The sequence below is a fragment of the Schistocerca serialis genome, chromosome 8 (genome assembly GCF_023864345.2).
Source record: "Schistocerca serialis cubense isolate TAMUIC-IGC-003099 chromosome 8, iqSchSeri2.2, whole genome shotgun sequence".
Taxonomy (NCBI): Eukaryota; Metazoa; Arthropoda; class Insecta; order Orthoptera; family Acrididae; genus Schistocerca; species Schistocerca serialis.
Window position 1 is genome coordinate 264,676,157 of NC_064645.1, and position 24,747 is coordinate 264,700,903.

At 43.7% G+C, this 24,747-nt stretch overlaps 1 protein-coding gene across 1 annotated transcript in view; it reads right to left on the bottom strand.

Annotated features, from left to right (window-relative positions):
- The window catches only part of LOC126416581 (uncharacterized), a 671,456-nt gene that overhangs the window by 16,396 nt on the left and 630,313 nt on the right, over nucleotides 1-24,747 (bottom strand). The window contains exons 4-5 of the mRNA XM_050084331.1: nucleotides 21,769-21,902; nucleotides 9,014-9,212 (exon numbers count right to left, since the gene is read on the bottom strand). Coding sequence (XP_049940288.1) covers nucleotides 9,014-9,212; nucleotides 21,769-21,902 — 333 coding nt within the window. The remainder of the gene's footprint in view (nucleotides 1-9,013; nucleotides 9,213-21,768; nucleotides 21,903-24,747) is intronic.

A 24,747-nucleotide genomic window follows, 5' to 3' on the forward strand; every position in this document is an offset into this window, starting at 1 on the left:
GTGTGCCGCAGGTTGAGAATTTGAATTGGGAAGGAAGCATGTCCGGAGAGCGGAATTGGTTATGGCGACAGTTGGCGTAAAGCAGGAAATCGGGGTTCGAGTCACTGGTCGAGCACAAAATTTTTACTTGTTATCACTGAATTTAATTCAGTGGCCAATGGCGACAGAGATTTGTTTATCTCTTAAATCATAGGATACTCTTACGTCAAGATAAATTGAAAGGTGTTCATCAAACGAAATAAATCATGAAAAATCATATATTCTTGTGGGACGTGAAACAAAAAGTTGTTCAGTAACTTAGATCATATCCATTAGACTTACGAAGAAATAACAATAATCTGTAGTTATACTCTGTATTAATATTTCTCATTTATACCCATTTTATTAAAAACGTTCCATTTTTTGTAAATTGTTACATGGATCTCTTTATTGAGTTTCTTTGTCCATTGTGGAGCTATGAAAGGGAACTTCCCTTTCGATTTTGGTACTGTTGCCTGGAACTGCAAAGTGATGCTCTGCCAATTTCATTAATTTCGAATGAAAGTCCATATTATGCTGTGGTACGAACAACCTGTCCACTTTTCTAGTGCCAAATATTCGTAAGGATAGGTTCTTCTTTTATTTTGTTGCATTTAATTCGTGATATTTTGTCACCGATCAAATAACTTACGCCCAGATAGTTTTACGTTTTTCTGGACAAAATATTTATAGTTTCAGCTGTTCCTTCACTGGTTGAACATCAGCTAATGTAACCTAATGAAAGCATTTTGATTGGCTGCTGAGTTTGTATGTATTGCTCGGACTTTAGTCTCTCAACACGGTTGGAGCGACACGCGAGAGTGGCGGGCCGGATCGGGTCGGGTTTGCGCCAGCTTATCGACAGATACATTCTTCACTGCCTAGCTAGTTCTGCGCGCAGTTTGGTTGTGACGTCTTGGGTTAGGGTCGTTCAGCCTACGAGGAAAATCATAGGACACAGACATAAGAAGAGCATTTGTATATCTCCTTAGTCCTCCTCATGATTGTTCTTCGCGCTTACATCATCAGCTTGGAACGGGCCTTTGCTCTTCGTTCTCTGCTTCATCGCTAGGAGGCCTAACAAAAGTTAAGCATGCCGGAATATTATATATATTGCTCTTGCACGATCGCCTATATTTTAGTGACATACACTCCCTGACAGAAGAAGGAAACAAACAAAGGGAGGAGGAAACGAAATGGAACTTCACGGGTGGAAAGTGAATGTGATGTCATTTCAGTGATTAAAAAATCGAGTCAAATCTACAAAGTACTTGGCAGCATGACCTTCTTTATCGGTATGAGGATGTATTCACACTAGCCTGGAACCATCCATTGTTAGGAAGACATTATACGCTGATCTGCCAGCACTTTATGACCACCGACCTGCTGTCGATATAAACCTGTCCAGGTGATAACAGCGTCACCTGTTTGCTAGTCAGGCAGGTGACAGTCAGACACACGCACGGGTTATGTGGTATCAATGACTGTGCTGTTCGTTTGTGGAAAGGGGAATGCGAACGATCTATCTGAGTTTGACCGAGAGCAGATAGTGGTGGCCCTGAGGCTCGGCAAGAGGATTTCGGAAACTGCACGGCTTTTCGGCAGTCACCTGTAGAGTGAACAACTACGCGTCGAGGCGCGGATACGATGGCGCGAATACAGGCGCGAAGTTTTTACTCTGTGATTTTTACTGAGCAGCGTCGAACAGTATACATTTCCTTTACGGCGCCGAACAGAATCAGAATGAAAAATAGCTAACTCAAGTGAAAATGCAAAAAGAGTTGGTGTCATTGTACTACTAGGGGACTTGAGATGGATGTAGGGAACTTAGAGACATAATCAGCCCAGTGCTGACCATAAACTATTGAATTTCAAGATTACTTTGAATTTTAATTTGTTGAACGTGTTAGTTATATTCAAGAGTGGCAGTAGCAGACTGGGAGAACTCATACCATGTTGTCACGCAGCTACGGAAGTTATTACAGTGATAACATGTACCTAGGGAGTTAAGTTGTCGGAAAATGCCGGCTACAAATAGCTAAGTAGTCAATGCGACAGCAATCAACAGCTGAGAAGTATTACTGAGCTAATGGACAGTTTATCAGTCGGTCGAACGACTGGACAAGTTACAAGTGTACTGATGCTGAAATACGAAAGAACAATGCAACAAGAGCTTTATTCATCATGAAATGTGTGGGATAATGATGCGTGTGTTAGCACAGTATTGCAGGCCTTGGCCTCCAGTATTTGAGTTTGTAATTTACGGTTAGAAGTGATCCTCGAAAATATATGAGAAACGCTTAGTTTATGTGGGACATTTTATGGTATTAGAGAAGAAGTGTGATCAGAACCTGGCATGGCAACCTCAGTTGTAATATAGTAACTAAAGCAGAATTACAACAGCACATAAGCTCTTATGTGAATGTATGCTGTCGTAAGGCATGTGTTGTGTATGAAAATCAGCCCCGCGTATACTCCGTAGCAGTTCTACCGAAGACCTTAGGGGAAACTGTGACGTAGACGCCCTGTACAATTACGTACTGAAAAGTCCACCTGAGGCAATGGCATATAATGAGCCCAGTATGGGTACATCAGGGCCTGGCAGTGGGAAAATTGTGGATGAAGAAGCCACAGGATCCTTCGACAATCAGCAAGAAAACCGAACGGAGAGCAATAAATGTGATAACACACGTAACTCAAACTCAACGGACAACAGTTTCAGCAGCGTCACTGTTATCATGCATGATGAGGACCACCGGAATGTGCCTGCGGAAATGGATGAGAATGTGGGGATGGCGTCAAGCGTTGGTGATACTGCTTCGGCAGAGCAAAGGAACAGAATGGACAGCGAAGTAGCAAACAATCAAAGTAAATTAATAGGCGAAGCTGCTGTTATCTTCACCTGTAGCGCAAATTATCAAGAACATCAGAAGGAGAGTCTGGAAGTGGAAGAGGATGTGGAGGTCGCAGGAAGCATTGGTGACTGTAAAAACAATGAAATTAAGTATTGCGATTACGCAGAAAACAAATGAGACGACGAATCTACGTCCGATAAATGCATTATGCCAGAAAAATCCGTGGAAAATGGATGCGCTACCAAAACCTCTTCTACAATGTTATAGCCTTCCCAGTATTCCTGGCGAAAGCAAAAATCAAAAGCAGTACATTGTTCAAAACAGATCCAGCAAGTAGAGAAGAGAAATTTCTACTATTAAGAAATATAAAAGGGAAAAGAAAGGGAATGATATCACGCAGCTGTGTTATATAGCGTAACGGTCTTACATGCCAAGGAATTTATCACTGCAAAAAGTACTGGCGAGTAAAATATTGTATCCTGGGCAGACGAAGCACCAAACCCATCGGATAATGGACTGTGCGATAGAAAGATACTAATACTCTGTGTTTTAGGGATTAAAATTGCCAATACCGTGAATAGTGTATGTACAAAATGTATAAAAATAACGACGTCTGTGAACCGATAGTCAGGACTACCATTGGTAGCGTAATATTTAACGACAATGATAGGTTTGTTAGCACAGTGTCAACAACGTACGCAGGTCTTGGCTTGCCGAATGATATGGATGGTACTGAAACGGCTTGCGTTATTCACCGAATGAAAAGGAACTCAAGTGACAACGTGAAACAGAGGCACGCCTTTCCTATTTAATGTTACTGCTCCAGTGGTGAATGTAAATGTGAGTAATGGCTTTCCAAAAATATTGTACCGAATTTAAGGAGCTCCTGTGTGATTGATACAAAAAAATCACCGAGGAGGTTAAGGTGACAGTTTGCTAAAATCGGAAAATCTACGTTCGAGTCCCGGTCCAGTTCGTTGATACATTTGAGTGCCCAAATGCGGCTAACGTCGTTAAAAAATTTGAACAAAAAGCTGTATTGTACACTACAAACCAGAAAATGTTGTGCTGTTTTCAACAGACTTGCCTTTTATTCCTGAGAGTGGAGACCGCAATGTCATGCTGGCCATCCTGATTTAGAGTTCCTCACGGTTTTTCTAAATTACTTGAGGCAAACGCAAGGATGATTCCTGCTGTAAAACTACTGCCGAATACCTGTTCCACCCCTGTCAAATTATACTTCGTAACATTATAAGTCGTTATACTGTTGACACCATTGCCGTCTCCATCTGATCCTGTTCTAGGCCAACTCCCTTGTAGTCTATCTTCTGTTTTTTCTCTTCAGCCAACATTTTCATTCTTGTACCTTCGTCAGCTGGTGTTAGAATTAGTTTTCAGGGCAGTATGTGCCACATCCATTCTTCTTTACGAGTCTTCTATTTTTTTTACCTTTTCTTAACTGTATTGTTCTTCATTTTATCCGGGCATTTTGTTTTCTCCATTAGCCTGTAAGCTCACACATCTAATGCAATTATTCTGTACTTTTCTCACTTCTTCAATGTTAAGTTTTCACAGTTAGATCTGTAACAAAGAAAATGTCTGAAACGCCTAGGTATACAACTGCGCAGTTTCGGTTGTGTACTCATTTGCAAGTGCATAGTATAGCGAGTGAAATTTGGGTTACCTACGTTCGTCAGGCATTGTCATGCGTCTGGGCTGCCATACTTTAAAAGAAGAATTTAGCGGATTCAGCAATATGCGTGAACATGGTCACACAGACGCAACTGTGCAGCAGCGAAAAAAACAAAACAAAAATATGTTATAATTCAAGTTGACAGCCTTGTTTCACGATCCCTCTATATAGGCTCAGAGAGATTGAAACTCGTCTCACCACTCCTCAGTACTTCAGTATTCCACTTCTCCTTACAATGATCCTTCCAGATGGGTCTCTTAAATTCAGCCTGCTCCCCGTCGTTACTAAATGTTGATCGGAATCTACAGTGTAATTCGGTGACGATGTTACAAATATTCAGGGATAATGTAAATGGGTAAATGAATCAATGTGAGGTAAGGGACTCTGGTCAGGAAACGACCGAGTCGAAAGCTTTAAGCGATAATCTTTATGATACCTCTGAAAGTGGAATACATGTCGTTGCGAAATTTCAGAGGTGGTAGTAAAACAAGGAAAACAACTCCATGAACAAGGGCTTTAAAACGCACGTCATAAAAAGTGTACGGTCACCTGTTGAGTAGAAGAGATGTGCTTCACAGTAACGAACATGTACAAGTGCTCATAGTTCTTAAATTATGCATTTTACAGCCCTTGTTTGCCAGACTTTTTCTCTCGTTTTCATTTACACGACTACAACTAGAGGCTGTGTACCTCATAATCTTAGCAAGAACGGTGTTGGTACACTGTTCCACTGTCAGAGGTATCAGAACGATTTTCGATTGTAAGTTTTGCCTCCGTCATTTACGGAAAGAGTTCCTTACCTCGAACTGATAAGTTTATCAATCTCCATCATCGATGAAAGTTTGTAACATTATCACGGAAACACGCTATACATCTGCTTCTTCTTTCCATATCATTTCGCTGACACCTCAGTTTCTAGGTTCAGCCTTTACATTTACCTTTTCAGATTTCCTTACTTTCCTGCTACGCTCCGACTCGTAGAATTTTGCTCTTTAAGTTAGTTATTCATTTTTTCTCGTGTTTACCTTCTCCTTGGCAGACCCTTACGTAGATCCGAATGGGGTACTAATACGAAATCTTTTGCCAATGGAGAGATCATCATGACACTATTTCAAGCACAGGTAAATGTCTTTCACGTAGTGGGTTCCTTTCCGTATCCTCATGCAGTTGATGATTGTTGATTCTTCCGCTTTTTAGGAGCAATTTCCCCAGTGGCTGAATTCCAACTTCGGATCCATAACATATCGATTATTAGTTAAAGATGCTGGCCCTGGATCATGAACAGTCAGGACGGAAAGCGGTTCTCTTGTTAAAAAGCTGTTCTGGCTAAGGGTCCCTTTTCATCTAAAATATTGTTTGATCTGTGGTGGATATTGTTGAGCTCTGTGCGTTTCATTCCATTAAGGATGGTTCATGGAAGATCCAACCAGGCACAAATACTTTTAAAAGTCTTTGTTTCACTGCTACGACCGATTTCTGGCTCAAATGGCTCTGAGCACTATGGAACTTAACATCTGAGGTCATCAGTCCCCTAGAACTTAGAACTACTTAAACCTAACTAACCTAAGGACATCACACACATCCATCCCCGAGGCAGGATTCGAACCTGCGATCGTAGCAGTCATGCGTTTCCGGACTGAAGCGCCTAGAACCGCTCGGCCATCGAGGCCGGCGATCGATTTCTGGTTATCATGCTTATCTTCCGATGGCTTTATTTGGTAGTATGTGTGTGGTAGTATTACGCGGTGCAGCCACATTATCGCGACCACCACGTGCGATAACCACTCACAGACGGCAGGTGCAGAACTTGCGGTGGAGGTCTTATAAAGCTTGTAGCGGGGATGCCGACAACAGTGCAGTCGTTGTCGTTAAGTGGGAAAACGGAGCGGTTTATCTGAGGTCGAAAAGGGTCAAGGGTGGAAGTGTTTCCGTAACAGCTAAGTCTAAACTGTTCGCATGGCTCCGTAATTAAGGTTTGCTGTGGATGGCAAAATGATGCTATCCAGACCGAGGTCGAGGCAACTGTTGTGCAACACGGTCCATATGTGACGGCAGTGAACGACGGTGTGTACGGGCGAACAGACGTGCAGCTGTTGAGCTGCCAGCAGCGTCTCCTCAACGACCCTTCAGCGAATGTTACTGCTTGTGGGTTTCCACAGATGGCGCCTGGTTCATGCACCCACACTGCTGTTCATCGGCGATTAATGTTGGAAATTACACGCCAATACCGCAAGTGGACGTCCACTGAGTGGCGACAAGCGAATTTTTCAGATGAATCACGTTTTATGTTCCATTGGCCAGATGGCTGCTGGCGAGCACGGCGTGAAACCTGTGAATGATAACACCATGCAACGATCATTAGAAGGGTCTACGCCGGAGGAGGGTTCGTTATGGTCTGGATACTATTTTTATGGCATACCCTTAGTGATCTCGTCATTCTGGGAGAAACAATGGATCAACACAAGTATGCATGTATCCTTGGGGACCATCTCCACCCTTACATGCAGTTTGTTCTTCCTGAAAACAGTGCCATTTACCAACAAGACAATGCAACTTGCCACACAGCTTGCACTGTACGTGCGTGGATCGAAGAGCATATTAGGATGAGTACCCCCCTGTCCATCAAACGCCCCAGATGAAATCCAGTCGAGAACGTGCGGGAGCACCTCGATCGCAGTTCGCGCCATGGATACTTGTCCGAGAAACCTAGCCCAGTTGCCCACGGCAGTGAATAGTTGGCATGGCTGCATGTCCCTGTCGATATCTTCCAGAACCTCATCGACTCTCATCCAGAAAATCTCGGCTGTCGTCAGTGCAACGAGTGGTGATTCGGGCTTTTGACAGGTGGCCATATTAATTTGATTGGACGGTGAAGATTCGTCAGCAGCGTGTAGTCCGTTGCAGCACTGCGTAAATATATTTATTTAGTTAGCAGCATTTTAGCCGGCCGAAGTGGCCGTGCGGTTAAAGGCGCTGCAGTCTGGAACCGCAAGACCGCTACGGTCGCAGGTTCGAATCCTGCCTCGGGCATGGATGTTTGTGATGTCCTTAGGTTAGTTAGGTTTAACTAGTTCTAAGTTCTAGGGGACTAATGACCTCAGCAGTTGAGTCCCATAGTGCTCAGAGCCATTTGAACCATTTTTTTAGCAGCATTTTGTATAATATATGTGTGGACGGTTTGAATAATACACATAAACATGCAGAGGGTGCAATTAATAAGATATAAAGGTAGCGATTTATGTGCAGCTACATTAGTTCCAGTGAACGGCATTTTGTTTCGTTTAGGTCGTGTAGCATTCCTGGGAAGAGTTGACATGTTTCAGTATTTGTGTGCTACGTATGTCGTGGTAACACTCAAAAACTTTGTATGTTGCCTCCGAAATTCATAATGATTAAAACGAGACGCAATGCTGTTCACCAGGACAAATTTAAGTGCACGTGGTCCACTGCCTTTATATCTTACCAATTTAAAATAAATGAACAAATATTTCTGTATTATTCAAGTGATATAGACAGCAAAGGGTTCAAATGGCTCTGAGCACTATGGGACTTAACATCTGAGGTCATTAGACCCCTAGAACTTAGAACTACTTAAACCTAACTAACCTAAGGACATCTCACACATCCATGCCCGAGGCAGGATTCGAACCTGCGACCGTAGCGGTCGCGCGGTTCCAGACCGACGCACGTAGAACCGCTCGGCCACACCGGCCGGCTAGACAGCAAATAAATTGTCACTAAGTACTCATATTTTCATATGCTAGCGATTCTAATACTGTAATAAAACAAGCGTAGACATCAGAAGATGCGAATGATAGCAGAATACTGTCATGTCAGTGACACAAACTCTTTTAAATTGTTTGTGGTTGTCTCCGTCCTCCACGAACAAATCGTTAGCTCAAATACTTTCTTCTTAAAATGTAACACCATGATATCTAGTACCCTCGTAAAAATGATCTACAGCAGCATCAAAACTACTGGGTACTAATGTACTACAGTTGGCGAGAGATGATCCCTGACAGCCTTGTTGTCAGCCTTCAACTGCGAAGCCTAAACGGCTTCAGGGAAAAACAGTAATCGTCCATAGAGCTGCGACAGTTCTGAGGCGTTGCCAGAGGAACGTACACAAAATTGCATTACGTGACAGTTTTCTGTGAACGCGGATGTAGCACGCCAAACCTACTACAGCTGTGAGGGATCTTCTCTCACCGGTCCTCCGACACTCCGGTTAAAATTAATTTGTGACTGACAGAATGTAGTGGCGAGGACAGTGTTGCCGGCATGCAGTCAGCTACGCTTCGAAAGGTGACACTTTCTACCAAATACAGTGTGTACGTGGCGCTCGAGAAGGAAGTACGATTGGCTGGCGGCTGGCCACTACCACTCCACTCGCTGAAACGTCGATCACGGAGTAATTTTGGTCGGAGTTTGGTGGTAGTGCTATCACCTTTGAGCGTGTGCTCCTGCGTGTCGACGATGTCGCGCTGCGGGCCGATGACGAATCCGGGCACGGAGGCTCGGCAGGTGATGGTGAGCGTGCCCGCGTGGTCCTCGGTGATGAGCAGCGACAGCTGGGACGTCGAGCGCGACAGGTGGCCGCCGCCCGCGCCCGGATGGTACGAGTCGTTCTGACGACCCCCGTGCTCCTGCAACACAAAGACGTCGGCAGCTGGATAAAGCGGCCCACACACCAGCGACACGAGCGGGTTGTGGTCACTGTGCCCGCAAGTGTCTATGTCGCTAATGACAAGCTCACGAGTCGCTCTGCGCGAACCGCCTACTATCTGTTTGTACTAGCGAGCACATAGGGGCACTCGGATTCATTTGGGATAATACTGTTGTGGTTCAAATGACTTTGAGCACTATGGGACTTAACATCTTAGGTCATCAGTCCCCTAGACTTAGAACTACTTAAACCTAACTAACCGCTCGGCCACACCAACCGGCTAATACTGTTGTGTGTTTGCGTATGTGTATACTCTCGCGAGCATGGAATTGTTTAGAAGAGCAGACGTCGGAATACGTGTAGTTACGTGCTGTGCGGCTCTTGATCACATTGCTAGCAAGTGTGAATGTTGGCGAGTGACTCGTGAACAGTTTGGAGCCGGCTGCTAGTGGCCGTGCGGATCTAGGCGCTTCAGTCTGGAACCGCGTGACCGCTACGGTCGCAGGTTCGAATCCTGCCTCGGGCATAGATGTGTGTGATATCCTTAGGTTAGTTAGGTTCAAGTAGTTCTACGTTCTAGGGGACTGATGACCTCAGAAGTTACGTCGCATAGTGCTCAGAGCCATTTGAACCATTTGAATACCTACTGTTTGTTTTTCCAGAGAGCACGTAGGGACATTAGGAACAATAGTGATGTCGCCATTGCGTGCTTGGAAATAAGTACGAGGGTCGGAACTTTAATAGTGGCAACTATTTGTTTACAGTCCTTACAAAATAGTTACGTGTTTCAAAGTTTTACTGACCTTCAAATTACTCACCAGCATTGTGTATAACCCGTTGCCAGCGATGTGGAAGTCGTAGGTTACTCAAGCAGTGCCAGTTGTGTTGACAGTTTGAGCGGTGCGGTCTATTGCCCGACGAATTTGTATCAGTTCTGAAGCGAATGCAATGAAGTGTTTCCTTCAGTTCAGAAAAAACTCAGATGGGCTTAAGTCAGGGGAGTGCAGTAGGTGGTATAGCACTTAGCAGCCCCACCAGTCCCATCCCGACAGACGATGACAAACAAGTACGACAATGTAGTATATGTACGAAAATGGCTCAAATGGTTCAAATGGCTCGGAGCTTTATGGGACTTAACATCTGAGGTCGGCAGTCTTCTTCAATCGGCAGTCCCCTACAACTTAAAACTACTTAAACCTAACTAACCTAAGGACATCACACACATCCATGCCCGAGGTGGGATTCGAACCTGCGACCGTAGCAGTAGCGCGGTTCCGGACTGAAGTGCCTAGAACCGCTCGGTCATAGCGGCTGGGTCATATGTACGATAAATTGTTATTAGAAGAGCGCTGGAATACTATGCAGACAGTAAGGAGCAAGTCAGCAGCGAGCAAAGCGAATGAAATATATATTATGGTAGATTAAACTCATAATCCAAATGTTAACTCCAGGGAAATTGCGAGTGACTCAGCCGACAACCGAATTATCTGTAACTTCACCAGCAGATTAACGATGTGGAACGAAATGAAGCTGTCATTACAGATCGTGGACCGGTGAGAACCAGTACTGGCTGAGGCAGAATGAACATCGGATGCAGTGGAGTGTCTATGCTTCACTTGCAATTTTTGGAGAGTGCTCCTTACTTCACTGAAGAAACCATAACGGGGAGAAGATGAGCACAATTTCTTGCTGAAGTGCAACCTTTCACTTGAAACTACGTAGATGTAGACCTATGTGTTACTACCGAGAGGAATGCCTCGCTAGGGAAGTACTCACCCAGCTCTTTCCTGGTCGCTAGATAGGGTGTGAAGGCGTTATCAGTTCGCCTGCACGTTCGGCTGATTGGATGTCCCTGACTGGATGCCACTGATTTTTTCTTTTCTTTTTTTTCTGGGGTAAACTGCACAACTCCCACAGTGCAAGAATCGCATTGTCCCACTACGATATCGAGGTAATCTCATAAAGTCTGTCCAGAACCCTTTACACCAGCGACTGCAAACATGTATTGCAGCGGACAGTGAGTATTTCGAATATTTGATGGCCTAAGTCACATTTTAAGGAAGCGTTCCTGACCACATTCTCCTTTGATCTTTGCTGTGGCTGATGTAATTTTGACACCAATTTATTATTTGATAATCCTTATAACTCAATTTCTGGTTCTACAAATCGATCAGTTTTTACGTAATTGCTCTAGAGAGGTGGAGGTTGCTGTCTGAACTCACAGGGAGCGACTATCCGAGATCTTATCCCACTCTCGCATACTGCCGCCGAACTGACTCCCGGCACTGCTTACTCGCAAAATCTCTCTGAGAATGAAAATTATTTACTTGTATACATAGGTCTAAGCTTTAAGCTTTCTATGTTTAGAAGGATTTAACAAACCACTTTGTAAAAACACATTCATATCTGCAACTTACAGTATGTTTTATTTACATATCCAGATATTCATTATATTTTTGGTGCCCTTTTAATGACTTCCCTTATGTGTTAGGGCCCTTTGATTGGTACTTCTTGGCTCTCCACTTTCTATATGCCTACACGCATCAGCGTCATGCTGTAATCGTAAACCCCTCATCGAATTTTCGATTCAGTCGCCTTGTATACTTCTTCTAATAATGGAACTGTAAAACCGTCGTGTCTGTCCGTTTGTCTGTTTGAACACGCTAGTCTCCAAAACTAGTAGACGAATTTTTGTGGGATTTTCACATATAACTTGTGCTTAGTTTGGAGCAACATATAGGCGTTATTTCATCAAAATCCGGTCAGCGAGAAAAATGGTTTTGCAATTTAAATTTTATCTAAAAGCATCTCCTCAGCTTAGTAATTTGGATATTTAATCATCACAGCGTAGTACACCAAAAAATGGGTTCTGTGTGGGGTGTTGGTGGGGTGGGTGGACTGCTATGGTCTGTTACGGGATTGTGAACCACTGAGGGCTACGGCGGGACGAAGCCTCTCGTCGTTTCTAGGTCCCCGGATTAATACATAATACATACCAAAGAAACAATAAATGGCGTTGCTCCGTTTTTTAACTGAGCGACAGATCTATTTTCGTGAAACTGCTTCCAAAAGTGAGGCAAGCCGTAACACCGATCGAGAGCGTAACGCATCGTCTCTCTCCGCAGAATCCTTCATTCACAAAGGCATAAAATTACTCCTCTCCAACATCGTAGAAGCTGAAACTCTGACGGAAAGTATCGAAGACGAACGAGCTTTTATACCGCAAGTCACACTTCATCCTAACAATTTACCATTTCTCTTTAAATGTTTGCATTTCCCTGCCACGACCATAACATAGCACATTGCCAGACGCTACGTGTTATAGACGTGGATCTTAATGTCAGTTGTTTTACGCATGGTCAGCTCCACGTGGCTCTCTCCTTTGTTAGTAAAGCAAACAACCTCATCGTTCATGTCTCTAATCCTTCTACTACAAACGTTGTATACATAGAAACTTCATAAGTCAAAAATAAACTCCACACGCATAAAGTCACGAGCGCAGCTACAGTTAAATACCTGGGGAACGTCGGTTTTCTAATCTAGTCTTGTCGTAAGAAAAAAGAGCATGCGACCTTAAACATATCGTTTCAAGGCATAACAACGAATACAGCCACGTTAATTAGATCTAAATTTTAGGAGTCCGCTTAGACAAATAAAATTTTGTTGCTGAAAAGTGTGAGACTCTCCGTGAGTATCCGCAAACGGGCTGCTCAAAGAACAACTCTTGCAAGCATGATAAAGTGATATCTAATAGTATACCTACCTAATAGAACAAGTGTAACGCAAAAAATTCACTCTCCCTGAAACAAAGCGCGACAAACTCAGAGTTTTTTACGGCAGTCTTCTGATTGTGATTACTTTTCGTTGCAAATGATCGTTTCTGTCCACTGAGGTAAATACGAGAGAGAGTTTCGATTAATATAATTTTAATCTACTGGTATTAAAACAAGCAACTGTTTTATTAAAGCAGCTGAGCATTCATTTAAACACTGCGAAACGTATAATTCGTACAGAACAGCAGATATTCAAGAACATTAAAGTAAATTAAACAAATCATGTAATCGCATAAATACTGAAGCCCACTCGAAAACTAATTTAGTGGGTTTTATTGAAAAGCGTATGGATGCTGCGCAGATAATAATTTCCTGTTCTGCCGACGCTTTTTGTTTTTTCTGGCAATAGTTTAAGCGGGCGCGGCCCAATTGCACAACGGCACAATTATAAACCTGGAACATCCAGTGGGGGATTAAGTTTGTTGCCTGTTATGAAAACTACCATAATATGCGGTATTGCACTCGTACGGCTCTCAATCGAGGATAGCGTATTCGTGTTAAGCCTTTATGCTTGTTTATAGCTTGTATCACAATTCGTTTGTAGTTGATTTACCTTTACTAATGAAAGTTAAATCTGTAACAAGTAGCGACTCCCATAGGAAATTGTGATAAAATGAGTAACTTCATGATTGTAAACCGACGCACGTGAGTGCGAAGATTTGAAATAGTTATATTAGTCTGGTCCACACTTATTTTTCCACAGACGTATTTATTTACCATCTCGGTTATGTGGAATCCATATCAAGTCGAACTTACAGAAGATACCAGAGTACAGTGTGAATGGTCACGGAACATAATACGAAACATTAAAAATGCAGTTTCCAAAATGGGATATGCGAAATATTCTTACCTACCCTCCCTCCCCACCCACCAAGCAAATCGTTGCTATTGAGACTGTGAAGATAAAAATGAACTAATATCAACGTGCACTTGAAGCTTCCGGGCAGACTAATACAGTATGCTAGACCGGACTCGAACGTGGCATCTTGTTTTCCATGCTGTTACTGACTAAGTATACACGCGCCCCTCGCGATCCACCGACGCACACGGTGCGGTATAAACAACAAATTGTTACCGTAGCCATCCTTTGAATTTGCTAGAATCCCAAGCTTTTCGTTTTTTATGCGGACTCTCGGGAAAGCACGAATTAATCTTCTACGGATGGTGTACAATATAACGTTAAAATCACAAACGTTGTAGCGACACCACTACTTTACTAACCGAACATATTTTTAAACTTCTTGACGTGAATGCCGGTATATAGGATAAATTTCTGAGTATCTTGGTACAAGGGATCTACAGTCTCTAACGTCTCGTTCTTGAGTTATTGCATTATTTGTTTATTTTTTTCCCACACTTACTTTTGTGTTGGTTTGTTGCATACGATCGTAGCGGTTTTAAGTAAGTTTAATAAATACAACAGATAAACGTAACAGACACTTTAGTCAGCAATAATATATTCTTATTCATATATTCTTATTCACTATTCACAACAGTCTGTCAGCGCTGGGGTACTTTCTAATTCCGCGACTGTAGAAATCACGTGGTTTTGAGGCGAAGAAATCATCAAGCCATGTTCGGAGCGCATTTTCATCAGAAAAGGAAGTTCTTTGAAGGTTGTTCGATAAAGAACGAAAAAAGGGGAAAATCTGAGGGCGCAAGATTGGATGAATGAGGTGGATGTGGAATGACTTCCCAATCCAAATACTGTACAATGTTTTTTGTCGCTCTTGCAGAATGCGGACGGGGATTATCGTGGAGTAGCATCACTTCTCGCAGTTTTCGTCGTCGTTCTACCTGGACTGCGTCTACAAGACGTCTCAGTTGTTGACAGTAAGTGTCAGCAGTGGCCGCGCGGGATTAGCCGAGCGGTCTTGGACGCTGCAGTCATGGACTGTGCGGCTGGTCCCGGCGGAGGTTTGAGTCCTCCCTCGGGCATGGGTGTGTGTGTTTGTTCTTAGGATAATGTAGGTTAAGTAGTGTGTAAGCTTAGGGACTGATGACCTTAGCAGTTAAGTCCCATAAGATTTCACACACATTTGAACATTTGTCAGCAGTGCTATTGACAAGGGATTGCAGGTCGATTCCGTATTTCTGGATTCCCAGAAGGCTTCTGACACTGTACCACACAAGCGGCTTATAGTGAAATTGCGTGCTTCTGGAGTTTGGATTTGTGGCTTCTTGTCAGAGAGGTCACTGTTCGGAAAGTAAAACAGAAGTGATTTTTGGCGTTCCCCAAGGTAGTGTTATAGGCCCTTTGCTGTTCCTTATCTATATGAACAATTTGGGAGACACAGTCGTCTTAGGTTGTTTGCAGATGACGCAGTCGTTTATCGACTAATAAAGTCATCGAAAGATCGAAACAAATTGGAAAATGATTTGGAAAAAATATCTTAATGGTGCGAAAATTGGCAGTTGACTATAAGTAACGAAAAAGGTGAGGTCATCCACATGAGTGCCAAAAGGAATCAGTTAAACTTCGGTTGCACGATAAATCAGTCAAATATAAAGGCCATAAATTCAACTAAATACCAAGGAATTACAATTACGAATAACTTAAATTGGAAGGAAAACATAGAATATGTTGTGGGGAAGGCTAACCAAAGACTGCGTTTTATTGACAGGACACTTAAAAAATGTAACAGATCTACTACGGAGACTGCCTACACTACGCTTGTCCGTCCTCTTTTAGAATACTGCTGCACGGTGTGGGATCCTTGCCAGATAGGACTGACACAGTACATCTAAAAAGTTCAAAGAAGGGAAGCACGTTTTGTATTATCGCGAAATATGGGACAGAGAATCACTGAAATGATACAGGATTTGGGCTGGACATCATTAAAAGAAAGGCGTTTTTCGTTTCGACGGAATCTTCTCACGAAATTCCAATCAACTTTCTCCTCCTAACGCGAAAATATTTTGTTGACACCGACCTACATACGGAGAAACTATCACCAGGATAAAATAAGGGGAATCAGAGCTCGTACGGAAAGATATAGGTGTTCGTTCTTTCCGCGCCGCTATACGAGATTGGAATAATAGAGAATTGTGAAGATCGTTCGATGAACCCTCTGCCAGGCACTTAAATGTGATTTGAAGTGTATCCATGTAGGTGTAGGTGTAGCAGTGATGGTTACAGCTCGGGAAAGCAATTCGTAGAACACACAACGTCTCTGTTCCGCCAGATGCAACACACAATCCTTTGTGGATGTGCGCAGGTCTTTGTATGCGGAATTGCTGCATTGTTAGAGCTCAACCATTCCTTTATTTTCCTCATGTTAGCACAAAGACCCCATTCCTCTTCGCCAGTGACGATACAGGACGTGAATGGTCGTTGTCGTTCACGAGGAAACTGATGACGAACAAGCAGAGATGCACATATGGCCACATGATGATTATTATGATTTTGTCTTAGAGCATGCGGTGCACATACACTCCATTTTTGAACCATCCCCACATAACTAAATGTGGCATGACGGTGGAATGATCACAGTTACTCATGTTTGTAAGTCCTCGAGCACACTCACGTGGACCTTTGTGCATTAATGTGTTCAAACGATCTTCCTCAAATCCCGAAAGTCTTCCTGAACGTGGGGACTCACTAAAGTCAAAACCACGGGCCTTAAAACGAGAAACACATGTTATAGCCGTGCTCTGTCACGACAATATCCCCACAGACGGCACAAATTGTTCTGGTTGCTCCGCTCCTGTCAACATTCTACTAAACTCAAACAAAAGGACATGTCGGAGATGTTCCAGTCTCTCTCCCCTCGGCATTCCATTTTCTAGTGTCCACAACTTCACTCACTATCCCGAAATGACAAAATGACAATATTTATGCACCACGAATAATTACAAATGTTGATTTGGGGAATTCTTGCAAGTCTCGCGCAGCTGCTGCTGAAAGGCAATAGTTACGGTACCGATTGGCACATCGGATAGCAGGCGCGGACGGTATTGATATTTTGCAAACGATTCTGGAGAGTCAGGTTTACGACACCGCTCACAAGCTACAAGGCGTTGTATACAAATGTGAAGTAATCAGGTTAGCACGAGGCACAGACGTGCTGCGAAGAACCTATATGTTGCAGTTACATTAGCGTCTAGTGATCTGTGTGTAGGGGCCGAAGTGGACAGGGGAAAGCTGAAGTTGTAATTATTAAAGAGCACTCCGCTTGTCTCCTCCAGAGGATCTACGTCAGGGGCGTAAGGAAAACACATATAGATAAGCGAGTCCGGAAGCTCAGAAGGGGTAGTCGTGTTGCCATTCTGTCTGCGTCCAGAACCGGGGAATGACGATTGTTTAACTTGCAGGCCAACCACGACCACCTTCTGGTGATTAATATGAGCCGCCAACCGGCTCGCTGAAGCTACCTCCAACCTCCGCTGCACGGACGCGTCATTGCTGTGGCGGGGCGCGTTGCAACTTGGAGCTTCACCGGCACGAGCAAGAGAGGGCTGCTAGCCTCCGCCCTCTGTGCGGCATCGTCCTGCAGACCGCGAACTTCCGTCCGTGGTGGCATGGCTGGGGCGCGAACTCGCGACCTCCCGGCTTGTCAGCAACCGGCTAACGTGTGTACAGGTGTACCCATGTGAATGACTGAGCTCATTTTAATCTCCGTTGTCGGACTTATACAGACAAAAAAAATTGAAACACCAAAAATAATTAATGCAGAGTAAGAAGTCTCGGCAATACATTTGTGTGGGTAACATATTTAAGCGATAAACATTTCAGGATCACAGGTTAACGCAAGTGCGAGATAAGCCATTGCAAATATCGGACCAGGTTTGTGATTGGATTCAGGATTTCCTAGAAGAAAGAACACAACATGTCATTCTTAACGGTTCAAAATCTGCAGATGTAGAGGTAATTTCGGGAGTACCGCAGGGAAGCGTGATAGGACCTTTATTGTTTACAATATACATAAATGACTTAGTTGAAAACATCGGTAGCTTCGTGAGGCTATTTGCTGATGACACGGTTGTCTACAAGAAAGTAGCAACATCAGAAGACTCTTACGTACTCCAGGAGGACCTGCAGAGGATTAATGCATGGTGCGACAACTGGCAGCTTTCCCTAAACGTAGATAAATGTAATATAATGCGCATACATAGGGGCAGAAATCCATTCCAGTACGATTATGCCATAGGTGGTAAATCATTGGAAGCGGTAACGACCGTAAAATACTTAGGAGTTACTATCCGGAGCGATCTGAAGTGGAATGATCACATAAAACAAATAGTGGGAAAAGCAGGCGCCAGGTTGAGATTCATAGGAAGAATTCTAAGAAAATGTGACTCATCGACTAAAGAAGTAGCTTACAAAACGCTTGTTCGTCCGATTCTTGAGTATTGCTCATCAGTATGGGACCCTTACCAGGTTGGATTAATAGAAGAGATAGACATGATCCAGCGAAAAGCAGCGCGATTCGTCATGGGGACATTTAGTCAGCGCGAGAGCGTTACGGAGATGCTGAACAAGCTCCAGTGGCGGACACTTCAAGAAAGGCGTTACGCAATACGGAGAGGTTTATTATCGAAATTACGAGAGAGCACATTCCGGGAAGAGATGGGCAACATATTACTACCGCCCACATATATCTCGCGTAATGATCACAACGAAAAGATCCGAGAAATTAGAGCAAATACGGAGACTTACAAGCAGTCGTTCTTCCCACGCACAATTCGTGAATGGAACAGGGAAGGGGGGATCAGATAGTGGTACAATAAGTACCCTCCGCCACACACCGTAAGGTGGCTCGCGGAGTATAGATGTAGATGTAGATGTAGCTGCGGGCGCTGAGCGAGCTGCCCTGGGCGGAAAACCGGACATGCTCAGGCTCACTGCAACGACGGCGGTCGGCTGCTTCCCTTCGGCGCTCTGCATGGTGTCCACGACTCGCACTCGAGGGAGCAGTGAGCCCTGTTCCGGGCCACGGGCACAGTTAACCGACGCTGCAGCAACTTAGCCGTGGCGTGAATAGGACCACTACGTCCACAAGGATGGGCGACCGAGCTCCGACGCTGCAGATTTCGGCATTGGCACGGCGTGTGGTTCCATCGCCGAGTTCAGCAGAAAGTCCGCTTTGTACCTTCGATGTAATAAAGTGTATGGCACACTTGCCCGCGTTTCTCTGCACCCTTCGACGAGAGTCAACGCTCTCTCCCAACCATACCTCTCAGTTGTTCTGACATATTACAACCTCTGAGCTCGGGGGGTCATAACAATACATAAACTCAAATAGCAACAACGAAGTACACATAAAAATGACAATCGATAAATAAACCCATAGCAACAGGAATACGAACTTGAAAAACAAAAACTCCTAGAACTTATACCCCAATCTAATATTTGTATTGCACTGGAAATAGTGGACAGCAATACAAATGACGACAGTATGAGCTGTGTGTCTTGTTCCGATTCGGTCACGGGATCTGGTGTTGACAACGGTAATGCGTTCCTTACCTCTTTGTGCTCAAGCTTGCAGTTAGTACTGATCGATTCTGTCTAGTTTTTTATTCGCCATCAATGTTAATTGTGCGTGAACAGTGATAAGCAGCAGTAAATCGATATGTTTATTAGTGAAGTGTTGGTTGGTATGCATCTCGTGTGTGAGTTCACTGAATGCACTGGAAGAGCGGCAGAATGACTTTATGCTGAGCTGTTCCGACACCGACGACAACTGCGTCACAATACTTTTGTGTGTGAGAGTTTTCTCATTAGTATGTTTTGCGCGTTGTATATGGTATGTCCAGCTGAAAAGGAGATCTTCACTGTAGCAGCGTGATATGCACTCCTTTAGGATGAATGTGTTTTTCCAATTGCACAAGCCGAGTTAACGGAATCCCACCAATTTCCCCATTTCTGTTGTGTTGTAATCCGCAGTTCGTTGGATGATGAATACCTTCCGATCAGTACAGACAGCGGTTATCCAGCTGTTTTTTGCGCAGGATGAAATATATGTATGGATAGCTGTGTCTCGTACGGTTCACAATATCCTGGCGACAACAGCTTTATGAGGCGGGCACGTGTAGACATAAAAAATATGCCACGCACAAGACAAGTGCACATTGTCACAATCAGTTGCACAACTTCGGCTGTGGAGGAGCTCATAACGACGAATAGTTGGACCACCACACGTGACATCACCGTTGAAATCTTGATAAGGAAAGCAACTGTGCATCACATAACCCACGAGAAGCTTCGTTATGACAAAATTTGTGCATCGCGGACGCCCATACATCTTTTAAGGAATCACAAGATGCCGAGAATAAATGTTTATCTGATCCATCTCTTGAGATACGCAGAGCAGGGGACGAATTTCATTGCTCAGATTGCGGCATATGACGAAACGTGGTGTCACCACTTCAAGCCTGCCTCCAGCGGATGAGCATGGAATGGCGGCATCCCGGCTCCCTTCGTCGAAACATAGCGCACTCACTCCACCATGAGGACTGGAAATGTGTAACTCAGTTTCCTTTTCGAGCAGAAAGGACCGCTACTAGTCGACTGGCTGCTACGGGATGCAATAATTAACGCTGAACAGTATTGGAACATGTTTCTGAGGCTCATACAGGCCATCACAAAAAGGGCAGGGGCAAGTTTCGAATGGAACAATCCTGGTCCAGGTCATGCGGCCAAGAAACCCATCAGCTTCTTCGAAAATTTAGGCGAAAAGTCATGGAACATCTTCCACACAGTCAAGTTATCTCCTCATGTAAATTACATATCTTAGGCCCCCTAGAACAATACCCTAAATGGACAAAGTTCACATGTGACAAGGATGTTCAGGACATCATAGAAAACTGGATCCGTCAGGAACACAGGAGTCTGTACACTGAACCCATTAACTCACTTCCTACATGTTGGGACCGATATATCAATGTCATTGGCAAGTATGTATAGCTTTGTTGTTCCGTGGGTAGTTATAATACTGTTATTAAAATTGCTTTACATGTGACTGTAGACTCCTTTTAGGCAGGAGCCTTGCCGTAGTGGTAACACCGGTTCCCGTCATATCACGGAAGTTACGCGCAATCGGTCTTCACTAGCACTTGGATAAGTCTCCAATCGGTATCCTTGTAAAGCCAGCCGCGCGGGATTAGCCAAGCAGTCTCAGGCGCTGCAGTCATGGCCTGTGCGGCTGGTCCCGGTGGAGGCTCGAGTCCTCCCCCGGGCACGGGTGTGTGTGTTGTCCTTAGGATAATTTAGGTTAAGTAGTGTGTAAGCTTAGGGACTGATGACCCTAGCAGTGAAGTCCCATAAGATTTCACACACATTTCAACGTTTTGTAAAGCCAACTGAGGAGATACTTGATTGAGAAGTAGCGGCTCCGGTCACGAAAGCTGAGAGCGGTAGGGAGAGCAGCGTGCCGGCCACATGCCCCTCTACATCAACATACAATGATGCTCGTGAGCTGAGGATGAAACGGCGGTCGGCCTGTTCGAACGGAATAGTCTCCCTTTCACTTGGGCACACATTATATGTTGTGATTATTACTTATTCGAGGCTTCTCTGCTGTTGTGTGGGTATATTGACAGATACAATGGTGATAGTGGTAACTAACAAAATAAATCGTTATTACATTATTACTCTTTGAAGAGCCTCCGAAGACCGTGGGTCCATCGTACCAAAATACTCATAATCTATCCCTGAACAACCTCTCAATGTTTGCTGGTGGAGTTGTGGTTCAGCATACTTACGGAAGCGCCGTTGACGATCCAGACGATGTGGGGCGCAGGCTTGGCAGACCCTGAGCTGCAGTTGGCCCTCAGCGTGTCCCCGGGCCGGTAGTGGGGCCGGTTCAGCCGCACCACGGGCGCGCGCGTCTGCGGCTCTGCAGACAGACGGGGGGAGACATCAGCGTAGGCAGTATGTCATAGTTATGAAAGTAAAGCAACACAACCACAGCACACTGCTCGCCACCAAAAGTGCAACAACGGGAAGGACAGCACTAAGGAAATTGTACTTATTGTGCATACGCATTACAATAGAAAGAATACGTGATAATCTACGCTCAGGTGACACAAGTCATGCGATCTTTCCTCATATCGTCTCGGACCTCCTTTTGCGTTGCGTAATGCAGCAACTCGATGTCGCAAGGACTCAACCAGTCTTTAGAATTTTTAAAAAACAGACATAATGTCTGATGGGATAACAGCAATCAGTGATTTTACAATGTTACTTATAATCCGTCTTGATTGCAATTTTTTTTATTCAAATGACCGGTTTCGGTTCATTCAGAACCATCTTCAAATCTGATATTTCAGTTACAGGAGTAACCCGTCCAAATCCAGCAACTTTCACATCAGATGTGACGCAGCATGTGAAACTTGCTGGTTTTGGACGGGTTACTCCTGTAACTGAAATATCAGATCTGAAGATGGTTATGAATGAACCGAAACCGGTCGTTTGAATTAAAAAAATAATTTGCAATCAAGACGGATTATAAGTAACATTAGTCTTTAGAAGTTCCTGCAGAATATGATGCCTTTGCAGTAGTCCATAACTGAGAAGGTGTTACCACTGCAGAATGTTGTGCACCAAATGACATCTCGATTAAGTCCTATAAATGTTTGATTTGATTCATGTCGAGCGATTGTGTGACCAAATCATTCGCTCGAACTGTCCAGAATGTTCTCCAATCCAGGCGCGAACAACTGTGGCAGTGACATGGTGCATTGTCGTCGAGAAAAATTGAATCGTTGTTTGAGTTCATAAAGTCCACGAATTGCTTCAAATGGTCTCCAAGTACCCATGTGATGTCCTTAGGTTAGTTAGGTTTAAGTAGCTCTAAGTCTAGGGAACTGATGACCTTAGATGTTACGTCCCATAGTGCTTAGGGCCACTTAATGAGGAGAGCTGCCAGGAAGTGAACTCAGGACAAAGTTGTGTACTTAATTATTTTCAGGAAGAAAGGCCAGCGCCATGGAATATACAGTTACCGGACTACGGAAACTGAGAAAAGAAGCAAAGATTCTTGGCTGAAGTGACTACAGTTTTAACAACTGCACAGAAGAAATTTACCAGGATGTACACAACTGAAGTGATCAGGAAAAGTAGGTTTGTAATATAGGTTAATTCACGTAGAGAAAGTGAAATTATAGTAATAGTTTTGGAATTCGGAAAAGTGCCATTTAAATTCAAGCAATACAACTGTATCTATAATTTTATATAGTGTGGTATTCAATTATAATATTATTATATTGTGTGTTGAAAAGCAAACCTTCAGGATTTTACGAGTGGTTACTTAAGTCAATACAAGTAAAAACACTGCAATAAAAGTGTCTCCCGAAATGCTTCATTTATAACACATGCACCTTATTACACTTTTGATCTTCTGTGGGCATCAAGATGAAACTGGTGCAATGTTGTTTCACCGTAATGGTTACTTTACCAGATGTTAAAGAGAATAACCGTAGCTCATACTTGAAATACTATTGTCACCAGCACTCTGTCTTTAACATTAATGGATTTTACGCAGAAAAGTATCCAGATTGGCAATTTTGGATCCAATTGTAAAGAGTATTTCTTCCTCTCAAACACTTTGCATGGGGCTTAATTATTATTTTTGAAAATGATTTTTATTCTTTTTGGTGGCTCTAAGTCCGATTAGGAAGTCTCGTAAACGGTTGGCCCTGACTAGTATTATTACGCTATCTGACTGCATAGAACAACAACAAAGAATGAAATGAAAATTTTCGTTAACACAATTAATTAATTAAGTCCCCAGCAACTATGAAACCTACGAAACCAAAGCACAAGTATAACTGTTCTGTATGTGGAAGTATGAGTCAACGCACATCTGGCACGGTTCTTCTTCAACAAGACAAGAATTTTTAAATACCAATTATACTGACGTGATAAAAGAAAATTAGAAATACTATAATTGCACAAGAAACCCAGAATTACACTCTAATACAAGAACACACGCCAGACGCTTTGTTGACTGAACCTGTAATGACGCATTATTTAGGACACTGAAATAATGAGAGAGAAAAGAAATTTTTTTTTTTTTTTACCTTCGTTTATATTGATGAAAAGCACTCTAAACGTTACAATCCCTCCACACCGACTCGCTACTACCACATCTCAACCAGAACTCTCCAATATCACATCTCAGCAAGCACTGCCTACTAGCACATCTCAACAAAACAGACTCTTCACTACGACATCTCAGCACAGACTACCACGAGACCTCGACAGACACTGCCAGTGGAGGCGGCTGAATAATACTCTTTGGCGCAATCTCTGGCGCTGTGGCTCAGTGTAGCCACCTTTCAACTTTCATTCTCGTAAAATTTCGATTTTTTGTGGATTTTCCATCACGAGCTCTACAGTGAGATCCTTGCACGCTCCAAAATCATCACGGCGCTTATTCCGCTCTCTTATGTAACACAAACATGGCTGTTTACGTTCTTTCTTTGCCACTAAAATTATTGAAAGTCAGCTTCAACCCGACGCTCCTCCATTGCACGCTCAGAACCACAACAGAAAATTTACAAAATGAAATGATCGTGTGGCATTTTTGGCCAGGAGACCCCACCAGGGAAGTTCGGCCGCCGGGTTGCGAGTCTTATTTCAGGTGACGCCACACTGGGCGACTTGCACGTGGGTGACGATGAGATGATGATGATGAGGACAGCACAATATCCAGTCCACGGGCGGAGAAAATCTCCAAC